The sequence below is a fragment of the Bombina bombina genome, chromosome 4, assembly GCF_027579735.1.
Source record: "Bombina bombina isolate aBomBom1 chromosome 4, aBomBom1.pri, whole genome shotgun sequence".
Classification (NCBI taxonomy): domain Eukaryota; kingdom Metazoa; phylum Chordata; class Amphibia; order Anura; family Bombinatoridae; genus Bombina; species Bombina bombina.
This window is the reverse complement of record NC_069502.1, coordinates 482,141,200-482,156,571: the sequence shown is the minus strand read 5'-3', so window position 1 is coordinate 482,156,571 and position 15,372 is coordinate 482,141,200. Positions and strand designations below refer to the sequence as shown.

The 15,372-nt window shown below is 40.3% G+C and overlaps 1 protein-coding gene across 1 annotated transcript in view; it reads left to right on the top strand.

The window, feature by feature from the left end:
• LOC128655446 (glutathione S-transferase A4) overlaps positions 1-15,372 on the top strand; it is a 46,561-nt gene that overhangs the window by 9,477 nt on the left and 21,712 nt on the right. Inside the window, exon 2 of the mRNA XM_053709069.1 lies at positions 9,557-9,656. Within this exon, the coding sequence (XP_053565044.1) occupies positions 9,567-9,656 (90 nt within the window). The 5' untranslated portion in view covers positions 9,557-9,566. The remainder of the gene's footprint in view (positions 1-9,556; positions 9,657-15,372) is intronic.

The following is a 15,372-nucleotide window of genomic DNA, read 5'->3' as shown; positions in this document are numbered from 1 at the left end:
AAACTATGTGCGTGCGCCTGCATTTAAATAATTGGTATTTACGAATCCTCCTAACACTCCCTGCTCTCCTCTCTCCGGCACTGTAGGAGGGACACAGAGTGCTCAGTTCCCTTCATATGCTTTATTTGTTGGGACGTTTAGGAGCCTGTCCATGTCTTTGGGCTGTGTTCACAAGTCGGAGGGGGATCCCTCTGGTCTGAGGATGCTGGGGCCCCCTGAATCCATTTTCCCCCGACAGATCCTCCTAACCGGCAGCCCTAAGCTGGCTTCAGTTGCAACAAGATGGTACTGCAGGCTGTGTGCCTCTCTAACATATTATTAACTACGTGCCTACCTGCCCCCAGTGCCCACTCAGTAAAACACGATTCAATAAGCACCTACACGATAATAAGGGAAAGGAGTTTCAAACGGCTGCAGTAATAGTAAAAGCTACTACACTTACCAGTTACCTCGCAAGTCGCCAGACAGTCACAGAGTTCTGGCGGGTAAAAAGTAACATTAATATTGCATCTAAAATGTATCAATTTCAGGAGCAGAGCAGCAATTAGCCAATAATTGCAAAGTACTGCACTAAAAATGTGCCGGTTGTCAATTTGAAAGTACTGCACTGGCCAGAAAAAAATAAAAACTTGTTGAAGAAAATTCTATGCTTAACGGACCTGGCCGTTCTTTTTCTGCAGGCAGGCTCCAGTTTCTGCGATAAGATCGCAGATCACACTATGTTCTGCCTTGGGGACCCTAACCCCCCCCCCCCAACTTAAATATAATTTAAATTAGAGGAAATTAATTTAACAAAAATAAATAAATTATTCCTATTTAAAACTAAATACTTACCGATAAAATAAACCCTAAGCTAGCTACAATATAACTAATAGTTACATTGTATCTAGCTTAGGCCTAGATTTAGAGTTTGGCGGTAGCCGTGAAAACCAGTGTTAGAGGCTCCTAACGCTGGTTTTAGGCTACCGCCGGTATTTGGAGTCACTCAAAATAGGGTCTAACGCTCACTTTCCAGCCGCAACTTTTCCATACCGCAGATCCCCTTACGTAAATTGCGTATCCTATCTTTTCAATGGGATTTTTATAACTCCGGTATTTAGAGTCGTGTCTGAAGTGAGCGTTAGACATCTAACGACAAAACTCCAGCCGCAGGAAAAAAGTCAGTAGTTAAGAGCTTTCTGGGCTAACGCCGGTTTATAAAGCTCTTAACTACTGTACTCTAAAGTACACTAACACCCATAAACTACCTATGTACCCCTAAACCGAGGTCCTCCCACATCGCCGACACTCGAAAAAATTTTTAACCCCTAATCTGCCGACCACCACCTACGTTATCCTTATGTACCCCTAATCTGCTGCCCCTAACACCGCCGACCCCTGTATTATATTTATTAACCCCTAATCTGCCCCCCACAACGTCGCCTCCACCTGCCTACACTTATTAACCCCTAATCTGCCGACCGGACCTGAGCGCTACTATAATAAAGTTATTAACCCCTAATCCGCCTCACTAACCCTATCAGTACAAAAAATAAAAAAATATTTACAAACATAAGAAAAATATTACAACAATTTTAAACTAATTACACCTACTCTAAGCCCCCTAATAAAATAACAAAGCCCCCCAAAATAAAAAAATGCCCTACCCTATTCTAAATTACTAAAGTTCAAAGCTCTTTTACCTTACCAGCCCTGAACAGGGCCCTTTGCGGGGCATGCCCCAAGAAATACAGCTCTTTTGTTCCGATCAGCCAATAGAATGCAAGCTCAATTTGATTGGCTGATTGGATCAGCCAATCGGATTGAACTTGATTCTGATTGGCTGATTCCATCAGCCAATCAGAATATTCCTACCTTAATTCCGATTGGCTGATAGAATCCTATCAGCCAATCAGAATTCGAGGGACGCCATCTTGGATGACGTCATTTAAAGGAACCGTCATTCGTCATTCAGTCGTCGGCCAGGATGGATGTTCCGCGGTGGAGGTCTTCAGGATGCTGCCGCTTCGCTCCGGATGGATGCCGCTTGGATGAAGACTTCAATTGGATGGAAGACCTCTTCTGGCCCGCTTGGATGAAGACTTCAGCCGGATCATGGACCTCTTCAGCCCCCCGCTTGGGCTTGGATCAGGACATCGGAAGAGCTCTTCTGGACCGATCGGTGAACCTGGTATGGTGAAGACAAGGTAGGATGATCTTCAGGGGCTTAGTGTTAGGTTTATTTAAGGGGGGTTTGGGTTAGATTAGGGGTATGTGGGTGGTGGGTTGTAATGTTGGGGGGCTTGGGTATTGTATGTTTTTTTTTACAGGCAAAAGAGCTGTATTTCTTGGGGCATGCCCCGCAAAGGGCCCTGTTCAGGGCTGGTAAGGTAAAAGAGCTTTGAACTTTAGTAATTTAGAATAGGGTAGGGCATTTTTTTATTTTGGGGGGCTTTGTTATTTTATTAGGGGGCTTAGAGTAGGTGTAATTAGTTTAAAATTGTTGTAATATTTTTCTTATGTTTGTAAATATTTTTTTATTTTTTGTAACTTAGTTCTTTTTTATTTTTTGTACTTTAGCTAGTTTATTTAATTGTATTTATTTGTAGCAATTGTATTTAATTAATTTATTGATAGTGTAGTGTGAGGTTAATTGTAGGCTAGTTTATTTAATTAATTTATTGATAGTCTAGTGTTAGGTTTATTTGTAACTTAGGTTAGGATCTTCTTTCTTACAGGTAAAATTTGTAATTATTTTAAACTATTTTAGCTATTAATAGTTCTTAACTATTTAATAGCTATTGTACCTGGTTTAAATAAATAACAAAGGTACCTGTTAAAATAAATATAAATCCTAAAATAGCTATATATATATAATTATAATTTTATATTGTAGCTATATTAGGATTTATTTTACAGGTAAGTATTTAGCTTTAAATAGGAATACTTTATTTAATAAGAGTTAATTAATTTCGTTAGATTTAAATTATATTTAACTTAGGGGGGTGTTAGTATTAGGGTTAGACTTAGCTTTAGGGGTTAATACATTATTAGAATAGCGCCGAGATTCGGTCGGCAGATTAGGGGTTAATCATTTGAAGTTAGGCTAGTCGGCGATGTTAGGGAGGGCAGATTAGGGGTTAATACTATTATGATAGGGTTAGTGAGGCGGATTAGGGGTTAACTAACTTTATTATAGTATGCGCTCACGGTCCCGGTCAGCAGATTAGGGGTTAATAAGTGTAGGCAGGTGGAGGCGACGTTGTGTGGGGGGGCAGATTAGGGGTTAATAAATGTAAGACTAGGGGTCGGCGATGTCTAGGGCAGCAGATTAGGGGTAGATAGGGATAATGTAAGTAGCGGCGGTTTACGGAGCGGCAGATTAGGGGTTAATAATAATATAGCAGGGTGTCAGCGATAGCCGGGGGCGGCAGCTTAGGGGTTAATAAGTGTAAGGTTAGGGGTGTTTAGGACTCGGGTAAATGTTAGAGTGTTAAGTGCAGACGTAGGAAGGGTTACCGCATAGCAAACAATGGGGCTGCGTTAGGAGCTGAACGGGCTTTTCTTGCAGGCTGTTAGGTTTTTTTTCAGCTCTAATCCAGCCCCATTGTTTCCTATGGGGGAATCGTGCACGAGCACGTTTTTTAGGCTGGCCGCGTCCGTAAGCAACTCTGGTTATAGAGAGTTGAAGCTGCGTTAAAATTGCTCTACGCTCCCCCTTTTCTTTGGAGCCTACGCAGCCTTTACTGTGGACTCTCGATACCAGAGTTATTTTCATGGTGCGGCCAGAAAAAAGCCGGCGTTAGTTTTTCGGGTCGTTACCGACAAAACTCCAAATCTCGGCCTTAGGGTTTATATTTATTTTACAGGCAACTTTGTATTTATTTTAACTAGGTACAATAGTTATTAAATAGTTATTAACTATTTAATAACTACCTAGCTAAAATAAGTACAAAATTACCTGTAAAATAAATCCTAACCTAAGTTACAATTACATCTAACACTACACTATAATTAAACTAATTACCTAAGCTACCTACAATTAATTACAATTAAATTCAATAAACTAAATTACGGGGAAAAAAACACTAAATTACAGAACATTTTTTTTTTTGCAAGAAGTTTAAACTAATTACACCTAATCTAAGCCCCCTAATAAAATAAAAAGCCCCCCAAAATAATAAAATGCCCTACCCTATACTAAATTACAAATAGCCCTTAAAAGGGCGTTTTGTTGGGCATTGCCCCAAAGTAATCAGCTCTTTTACCTGTAAAAAAAGAATACAATACCCCCCCAACATTACAACCCACCACCCACAGACCCCTACTCTAAAACCCACCCAATACCCCCTTTAAAAAAAACTAACACCACTTAAAAAAATCCCCCAAGAAGATCTTGACTTGCTTAATGCACCTATAACATGCCAGGAGATTAACCAAGCCATTAAAGGATTAAAGAGAAATAAAGCCCCAGGCCCGGACGGCTTCCCAGGTTCTTTTTATAAAGATCTTCAAAAATCGGTGGTACCACATTTAGTAACTATTTTTAATAATATTTTGCAAGGAACAGATATACCACAAGATATGTTGACTGCAAGGGTGACAATTATCCCAAAGCCGAGGAAATGCAAACAATATTGTCAAAACTATAGGCCAATTTCACTAATAAACCAGGACCTTAAACTTTTCACCCAAATCTTGGCAAATCGATTGGCTACCCCCATCAAAAATTTAATAAATAATGATCAAGTGGGATTCATAGCTCAAAGAGAGGCCCCAGATAATGTAAGAAAGATTATAGACTTGATAAATTTAGCAACAAATAAAGGAATGCCTTCTCTGTTTCTTACCCTGGATGCGGAGAAGGCATTTGACAGGATTAATTGGGATTACATGCTAGCAGTCCTAAATAAGGTAGGAATCAAGGGTCCATTTTATATGGGGTTAAAAAAGTTGTACTCTACGCCGGATGCGTTTATCAGATTATCGGGATACCAATCGAAGCAAATCAGGATCAGGAATGGGACCAGACAGGGCTGCCCACTTTCACCGTTGTTGTTTGCATTATGTATTGAACCATTAGCACAGAAAATTAGAGACAACCCCAATATCACAGGAATCAAAGTAGGTGAAAACAAATACAAAATATCATTGTTTGCGGATGATGTCATCCTCGCAGTCACTAAGCCTCTACTTTCCCTTCCAGTAATATACTCAGAGATAGGTAGGTTCAGCTCACTATCAGGGTACAAGGTGAATGAAGGTAAATGCGAGGCCTTAGATATCCATCTACCTATTCACACGAAAAAATTATTGGAGATTAATTTTACCTTCTCTTGGGAAAAAACATCCATCAAGTATCTAGGTGTTTTTCTTTCACGAAATGTACACAATCTATACAAAGAAAATTATACAGTTATATTTAAGCAGGTTAAAGCTTTGTTGACCACTTGGGGGGGGGGGACTACCAGACTTAATATCTTACTATTATGCCGCTAGAATGGCCCAAACCATCCAATGGCACAGAACGACAAAGACTCCGCCATTGGTTCAGTTAGAAATTGACATCATGGAGGTAGGCAGACTAGATAGATTACTGTGGGCAGACAAACAAGAAACACCTCAAACTCTACGACAATATGTAGCAATACACCACACCATTATTTTATGGGATAAATTAAAGATAACCTTTACAATTATCAATAATCGATCCCAGGCTACACCCCTGATACCCATCAAGTCAATAACAAATTCACAAGTGCAGGGAAAATGGTAAAATAAGGGCTTATATCGTATAGCAGATGCAGTTCTCAATGGTAGGATATTATCTTTTCAACAATATGAAGAACTGGGGAAACCTGACAGAAATCTCTGGTTCCACTACCTACAACTCACATCCAGGGTACAAGAGGTATTAGGAAACACAAAGAAAGAACATAACACCATATACGAGTCATTGTGCTTAACTAGAGAATATAAGAGGGGTATAGTTACTTTACTATATCCAATTTTCAACATCAAAGAGAGGGATTAAAAAAACAATAGCATGATGAAATGGGAACAGGACTTAGGTAGATCTTGGTCAGTCGAGTCCTGGGCAGAAAATATCCAGAGAGGTCTCAAATTCTCCCCTAATGCTACATTAAAAGAAAATTACCTCAAGGTATTACATAGATGGTACATCTACCCCAATAGGTGGGCTAAAGCTGAGGATCGGGAACATGATAAATGTTATAGAGGATGCGGCGAAGCGGGGACATATCTACATATGTGGTGGCATTGTAGGGGAGTCAGGCGGGTATGGGATCACATTTCACACTATTTAAGCTTAATACTTGAAGCAGATATAGCCCTTTCTCCAGAGCAGGCCCTTCTGCATTTCCCATTAGAAGGGCATCTAAAGAGGCACTCCAAGTTAGTTAATATGATATGTACTGTTACACGTATGTGCATAGCTAAGTTTTGGAAAACAGATGTTCCTACCTTTGAATACATTGAAAAGAGAATAGAATATCACTATAATATGTCCAGTGCCACGGCAGAACTCCTAGATTCTAGAGACCGCTTCATCGAAATGTGGGAACCATATATTATGCATATTGAAGGAACTAGAAGGTTGGGACGGACTGTCAGGTAGAGGATTAGCTTTGAAGGAGACAATATATAAGAGTGTTTCTTTCTGCTGGAGATAAGATATTATGTTTAATATGATGACAAGTTTATTCGGAGTAAAATACCGACAATTATATATTGAATGTGACTCTTGTACAGACTGAACCTGTGATGTTAACTGTTTGAAGTTCATTTGTATTAGGATGTTTTGATTTGAAAATCAATAAAAATATTTAAACAAAAAAAACTAACACTACCCCATTGAAGATCATCCTACCTTGAGACATCTTCACCCAGCCGGGCACAAGTGGTCATCCGATCTGGCCAGAAGTCTTCATCCGATGGGGCAGAAGAGGACATCCAGACTGGCAGAAGTCTTCATCCTATCCGGGCAGAAGAGGACATCCGGACCGGGAGAAGGCTTCATCCATGCGGCATCTTCTATCTTCATGCATCTAATGAGGAGCGACTCCATCTTAAAGACATCCGGCGTGGAGCATCCTTCCAGCACGATGACTAACGACGAATGATGGTTCCTTTAAATGACGTCATCCAAGATGGCGTCCCTCAAATTCTGATTGGCTGATAGGATTCTATCAGCCAATCGGAATTAAGGTAGGAAAAATCTGATTGGCTGATTAAATCAGCCAATCGGTTTGAACTTCAATCCGATTGGCTGATTGGATCAGCCAATAGAATTGACCTTGCATTCTATTGGCTGATCCAATTGGTTTGAACCTCAATCCGATTGGCTGATTAAATCAGCCAATCAGATTTTTCCTACCTTAATTCCAATTGGCTGATAGGATTCTATCAACCAATTGGAATTCGAGGGACGCCATCTTGGATGACGTCATTTAAAGGAACCGTCATTTGTCGTTAGTCGTTGTGCTGGAAGGATGCTCCGCGCCGGATGTCTTCAAGATGGAGTCGCTCCTCGTCAGATGGATGAAGATAGATAGATGCCGCTTAGATGAAGCCTTCTCCTGGTCTGGATGTCCTCTTCTGCCCAGAATAGGATGAGAGACTTCTGCCGGTCTTGATGTCTCTCTTCTGCCCCATTGGATGAAGACTTCTGGCCGGATTGGGATGACCACTTGAGCCCGGCTGGGTGAAGACGTCTCAAGGTAGGGGTGATCTTCAATGGGGTAGTGTAGGTTTTTTTTAAGGGGGTATTGGGTGGGTTTAGAGTAGGGGTGTGTGGGTGGTGGGTTGTAATGTTGGAGGTGTTATTGTATTCTTTTTTTACAGGTAAAAGAGCTGATTACTTTGGGGCAATGCCCCGCGCAAAAGGCCCTTTTAAGGGCTAATTTGTATTATTTTGGGGGGGCTTTTTTATTTTTTTAGGGGGCTAGATTAGGTGTAATTAGTTTAAACTTCTTGTAAAAAAACAATTCTGTACAGTTAGTGTTTTTTTCCTCCCGTAATTTAGTTTATTGAATTTGCATTGTAATTAATTGTAGGTAGTTTAGGTAATTAGTTTAATTGATAGTGTAGTGTTAGGTGGTAATTGTAACTTAGGTTTAGGATTTATTTTACAGGTAATTTTGTACTTATTTTAGCTAGGTAGCTAGGTAGCTATTAAATAGTTAATAACTATTTAATAACAATTGTACTAGTAAAATAATACAAAGTTGCCTGTAAAATAAAAATAAACCCTAAGATAGCTACAATGTAACTATTAGTTATATTGTAGCTAGCTAGGGTTTATTTTATAGGTAAGTATTTAGTTTTAAATAGGAATAATTTAAGTGGCGGGCGGTGTCCGGTAGCGGCAGATTAGAGGTTAATAGTATAATGCACGGTGGCAAAGATGTCCGGGGGGCGGCAGATTAGAGGTTAATAAATGTAAGATTAGGGGTATTTAGGACTCCGGGTTTGGGTCTATGTTAGGGTGTAAGGAGTGCTGACATATTTTTTCTTTCCCCATAGAATCAATGGGGCTGCGTTAGGAGCTGAACGCTGCTTTTTTAGTTTTTTTTTTTTCAGCCAGTTCAGCCCCATTGTTTCCTATGGAAAATCGTGCTATGATCACGTTTAGCCCAGCTTACCGCTACCCCCGTAAGCAACGCTGGTATTGAGGTGAGATGTGGAGCTAAATTCTGCTCAGAACCGTCACCTTTTTGCGGCTAACGCAGGTTAAAAAAAACCTGTAATACCAGCGTTGACTTAAGGGAGCGGGTTGGAAAAAAAAGGAGCGTTAGCACCGCACAGCCATTACCGTCAAAACTCGTGTTCTAGCCGATAATTTGTGTCACACAAGCCATAGCTGACTCACTGAGCAGGTTTCATGTTGGAATTCTAGTGCGCAGAGTGCTCCAAAAGCATATGTGCATATGCTGCTGAAATCCAGTAATAACTTTAAACTAGAAGGTTTCTTTGGGTAATCCCCCCCCCCAAAACCCCCCCCCCTCTAAATTGTGCTCCGATGGTAGCGATATTAACAAGTCCTCATCTTTCAGCTTGCATCATGGATGTGTGTAAAATAATATATATACTGTGTGTGTATATATGTATGTGTGGTGTATATATATTTATAATCTTGACCTATGGATATATTTACAAAATAAGCATTGATCATTGAGTAAACATTATGCCTTTTAAGAACTTAATGAGTTCAAAATAATATTTGCATGTAAGATGTTGTCATAGAGCTATTTACATGCAAAGTTTAGTGTTGTGTTTACAGAGATACTGTGCCCTCTGCATAATTTTTCTTGATCTGTAGCATTGGTTTATGATCACTATAGTATGAAATGCCTAAATACACATGAAACAGCTGGTAGCTGCAAGTAGTTATTGAGGAATCTATATGTGATTTGTGCAACTTCCCTTGGACTGTATACTTACAATTATAAGAACTGATTACATTTTATTTATTTTTATACATTTTAGTTGGGCAATGATTATCTGTAGACTTCTGTTATTTTACAAATGTTTTTTTTGTTGTTTTTTTTGTTTAGAGAAAAACCATCATGGCTGAAAAAACCCCCAAGCTTTACTACTTCAATGGAAGAGGCAAGATGGAATCTATCAGATGGTTATTAGCTGCAGCTGGTGTTGAGGTTTTGTACCATAAACGCTGATACAACAATGAAAGGTCACAATTGCAAGTGTTTCATTCTAAAGTGCTTAGTACCTGGAAAACCAGAAGCATTTATCTTCCCAGCACTTTAATGTGCTTTGTAAATGCTCTTGTCCCAGATCATATCCATGACAAATGAACTACAGTTGTGCTATAACTTCAAGTGAGAGAACACCCCACCACTGCTTGATCAAATGTTTCATAGTGCATTACCGTACATGTGTGATTGTTATACCTTCAGCACCCCTGTCATAATGAACTACTTAAAGGGACTCTCAAGTCAAAAATTAAACTTTCCATTATTCAGATAGAGCATGCAATTTTAAACCACCTTTCCATTTACTTCCATTAACAAAATGTGCAGTCTTTTTATATTTAAACCTTTTGAGTCACCAGCTCCTACTGAGCATGTGCAAGAATTCACAGAATAAGCGTGTATGCATTTGTGATTGCTGATGTCTCTGTCACATTTTACAGGGGGAGTGGAAAGTAGACAGTAACTTTTAAAAATTGTCCAGAAAAAAAAATCTACTACTCATTTGAAGTTCAGACTAAGGGGCATATTTATCAATGTGCGAGCGGGACATGATTACGAAGTAGCATATCATGTCCGCTGCACATCAATAAATGCAGACAGCATACGCTGTCGGCAATTATCATTGCACCAGCAGTTCTTGTGAACTGCTGGTGCAATGCCGCACCCTGCAGATTCGCTAGCAGCGGTGTCAATCAACCCGATCGTATTTGATCAGGTTGATTTCTGTCCTGTTGCCCTCAGAGCACGCGGACACCGCTGCTTTTTTATTATTATCAGGTATTTGTAGAGCGCCAACAGGTTCCGCAGCGCTATGATCATAGGTGGGTATATAAAAATTATTACAGGGATCAAATGGGGAGGGAGGGTTCTGCCGAGAGTTTGCACTGTTGTAGTCGGCTTTTATGAAGGTGAATTACAAACAGCTGTGCTCACCAGGCTTACATGCTATGGGGGTTTTAGGGGGTAGCAGTGGAAGATAGGAAGTTAATGTAGGCTCGTAAGCGTCCCTGAATAGTAGAGTATTCAGGGAGCACTTGAAGCTTTTAAAACTAGGGGATATTCTTGTGGAGTGAGGCAGAGAGTTCCATAAGATGGGAGCAATCTGGAGAAATCGTGTAGACGGAGAATGTTGAGGAGGTAACAAGAGAGGAGGAGAGTAGGAGATCATGAGCGGCGCAAAGGGGATGGGAGGGAGAGTATCTGGAGACAAGGTCTGAGATGTAGGGGGGAGCAGTGCAATTGAGGGCTTTGTGTCGGAGTGAGAATTTTGTGTTTAATTCTGGAGGCAAGAGGAAGCCAGTGAAGGGATTGGCAGAGAGGTGCAGCAGATGAAGAGTGACGTGCAAGGAAGATGAGCCTGGAAGGAGGCATTCATTATGGATTCTAAAGGAGCTAGGCGGCAGCTAGGGAGACCAGAGAGGATAGAATTTCAGCAGTTGAGGCGGGAAAGGATGAGACAGTGGATTAAAATCTTTGTTGTGTCTTGTGTAAGGAAATGTATAATTTTAGTAATGTTTTTAAGGTGGAAGCGGCAGGCTTTAGCCAAGGACTGAATGTGAAAGAAAGATCTGAGTCCAGTGTGACACCAATACATCGGGCATGTGAGGTTGGGGTAATGATGGAGTTATCAACCGTTATAGAGACATGGGGGGTGGAGATTTTGGAAGAAGGGTGGGAAAATAAGGAGCTAATTTGGAGAGATTTAGCTTGAGGTAGTGAGAGGACATCCATGATGAGATATGAGAGAGACAGTGACATGGGTTAGCAAGAAAGGAGATAGCTGCTTCATAACTTCTGTTTCTGGCGAGCATGAAGGGGAAACAAGGGGCCGCAAATCTGCAGGGGGTGACATTGCACTAGCAGTTCAAAAGAACTGCTGGTGCAATGATAAATGCCGTCTGCGTATGCTGACGGCATTTATCGATGTGCAGCGGACATGATACACTACTTTTGTATCATGTCCATTTGCTATTTTATTGTCTTGTTATCTTGCATTTGTTGATTATGCAAATATACTGTGTTGACTGGTCCTTTAAAGGACAGCTTTTTTAGGATGTTTGAATCACAGCACAGGTGAAGTGATATATTCAGATGCTCTCATCTAAGGTAATATTGAAAATGAGTGAGGAAGACTGGGCTAAACTAATAAACATGTTAGACATACGCGCCCCTGTCCACTGAAGCTCGCCTCTTGCGGGCTGAATTCCGCTGCCGGAATTCAGCATTGCACAAGAACGCAATATTGCGCTCTTTTGCAACGCTGCCTGCGCACAACCAATCACGCGGGCAGGAGCTGTCAATCTCACCTAGTCGGACGAGACCAGGAAGATTAAAATTTACCACCTAAGAGGTGGTGAAGAGATTAGGGAAGCAGAGGTCTGATGACCGCTGCTTCATAAATACAGACTACAGGTTCTCTTGTGCAGTCGTAGGCAGGTGAAGCCTGCCGAACAATTTTATAAATCGACCCCTAAGTGGGTCACACATTTTACTCTGTCAATTTTAAAACATTTAAAAGCGCTTACTGAGCAAAAAAAGCATAAACAATGAATTGCCACAAAACTTTGCACAAGCATCACTGCCCAAGCCTGTTGTAGAAGTTTAATCAGATTCCCACACTGCAAAAAAATCCCGTTACAAGAATATTTTATTTTTGTTGCTTGGAATATTGTAATGTTGAAAATATTTCCTGAATAAATTAAACTCCATTTTATTGGTAGCATAAGATGTGTATTTTAATTGTTCAGTGATTCTTGTGCTGGAGTGATCCACACTGCAGCAATATTTATCTGTTAGACATGAATACACAAACTAACCAACATAAGAAGAAAGGACCTATTGTTAGAGCACAATGGGAGCTGTAGTTGGAAGATTTATGCTTTCAGGCTGGATAATGAATAGTAATAAGATTTATTATCTACAGTAGCAGGATTACTGCCAATCATACTATTGCTTTTCCTCTTCAGAGCTGTTTTTTTATTTTAGCACTTTACAGATGACTATTTCATACTGGGCGCTGCCATGCTGGAATGTAAGTATCCATGCGCCCTGTGACAGAAGTGGTGTATCGTCACAGATCAGTGACATTGCTGCCTTTATTACAGCTATACATTGCCCTTTGTTTAATCTTACTCAATAGAGAGTGTTGCCTTTAAATTATTGCATTTTTAAACAGTTTAAAAGTTTTATATAACAAAAAAACAAACTAAAAACCACTCAGTAATAATACAGAGCAATGCAGCCCCTGCACAAATATACAGGAGACTCCTGGAGGCGGGCGAAGCATAGCAGGAAGGGGCCTTTGACCTGGAGAGGAAGAGGCACAGGGATTTGGTGGAGAAGAACAAAGGGGTGGGGTAGGATAGAGGATTATTTAAGGACTGAGCGGGAAAAGTAGCAGGTTATTGAGAAAATTAATGTTACAGCATCTCCCTCCCTCCCCTTTTTGTTTTTTTCAGTATTCTTATTGCCGCAGCTGGTTGGTGGGCGTGCTAGTTTTTTGCAATACAGCCGGTTGTGGCCAATTGGTAGGGTTGCAATATTGCCTTCCCATGGGGTGGGAGTGCAAGTTGGAGGTACTCTAGGGACAAGGGGTTCCTTAAAGACATATGTTAATTATTATTGACTTACTCAACCACATGCAGGGTTGTGTCCAGGGGAATGACGGCCATATTATGAATAGATTGAACTAGCACCGCTTGATGGTTGATGATTAATGATATTTGCACTGTTATTTATAAAGTTATTTAAGGATTTTTTTTAAAAGGTTATTTATTTAATAAAGAAGCTGCGGACAAGTTACACCAAACAAAGAAGTCTGATGTCATTATCTATAATGTTGTGTGGTTTGAAAGGTTGAGATGGTGGGTAATTTTACTGGGCCGGAACATGACGACTTAAAAGGTCAAGCTCTTGCTCTGTGTTGTGCACGCTCAACTGAAGACAACAATGTCACTGTTCTATGAATGTGCACTGCTTTTGTCACAGGCTGTGAGAAGCTCCAAGATGGTGGTGACCTGTGTGAATATGCTGAGCTTCACTAACTAGCACCTGTAAGGGGTTTAAAACAAAGCAATCTTTTTTTAAAGAGCTGCAAGCACAGGAGGAAACAGCATGGTGGGCAGTAACCCTATAACTGTAGTTGTATCTAGGAGTTTAATGTCCCTTTAATTTGCACACTTAAGTTAATTACTAAAAAAAGGGGTAACAAAAATAATAAAGTATATTGCCTGTAGTGTGGGGATCACAGAAAACTGCACATTATTGTGGTCACCCTACAAGATGAATAGGGCTGCCTTATGCATTTTAGCTCTTGTGCACATTGAAGGGGTTCAGAACTTAAAATTTTCAGTGTAGATGAGGATACAACAGGCAAAAGCTGCTATTTCAAATGACAATACAGAGGTAAATGAGCTATTTTTAAAACAACTTAATACAGTCAGATGGTAAAATGGACGATTGGTACACATTTTAAGGAGAGAGAAATTGACAGTACACTTCTTCTTTAAAGGGACAATAAACACTAAATATATTTCATGAGGTTATGAACCACATCCCTCTAGTCTGGGTGCAGCCATGTTGAGATCTGTGTTAAACTATATTCCAGTAATCTCCTTCAGATACCTGCAGTATAATCTAGGTACCATAAAGGCAGCACCCATGATTGGGTGATGAGGGAGGGGAATAAAATGCAAGTAGTGAATTAGTGCCCAGTTTTTAAAAATTATATTAAAAATAGGGGCACTTTCATTCATGAAAGTTTACATTGCAGCATATTTTACAAATACCTTTCTCTTCATTAAAGCCGGATCAGAAGACTATACACCCAAAATGTTTAACCCCTTTTGAGTGCTAAGCGGGATCTAATTTTTTTTTGTTTTTTTTTTTTTTTTTTGTTTTGTTTTTTTTATTTAAAAAAAAAAATTGTTTTTTTTTTACTCCCCCCCCCCCCCAGATCCCCAAGACTTATACCATTGGAAGGTCAGCGATTACCTTTCCAACGGGGTGGGTCTTGGGGGTCTGTAGCTGCTTAGATGCCTGAGATACAGGCTTCTAAGACAGCATGACCCCCTATGCTGTCCATTGTAATTTTTAATAAAGTTGGGCGGTGACGTCATTGCGCGTGACGTCGCCACACCTAACAGAAGCCCCGGCGATGCCTGTCCCTATACAGGCCCGATCGCCGGGTGGGAGTCTATGGGAGCCCCCAGATTGCTTTTAAGGGTAGGTGAGTGCTAGCGACGGCTCTGAGCCATTGTTAGCACTCAAGGGGTTGGGGACATGAAAACCAAAATGTGTCTTTATGTTTCAGATAGAGCATGCATTTTGTAAACAACTTTCCAATGTATTTCTATTATCAATGTGCTTCATTCTCTTGGTATACTGTCTTGAAAGGGCAGCAATGCACTACTGGAAGCTAGTTGAGCACACTGGTGTCTGCACATATAAGCTTCTTGTGATTGGCTTACCAATCAGCAGGTAGCTTCCAATTCCCGGGGCCTATCTAGATATGCTTTTCAGTAAAGGCTACCAGAGAATAAAGGACAATAAGATAAAATATATTTATCATCTTTTACATGTAATACACAAACAGATTCCTCAGTGCTTACACATGGGTTGCAATATCTAAAGAAATAAAATGTGTATTTTTGCATCTAGA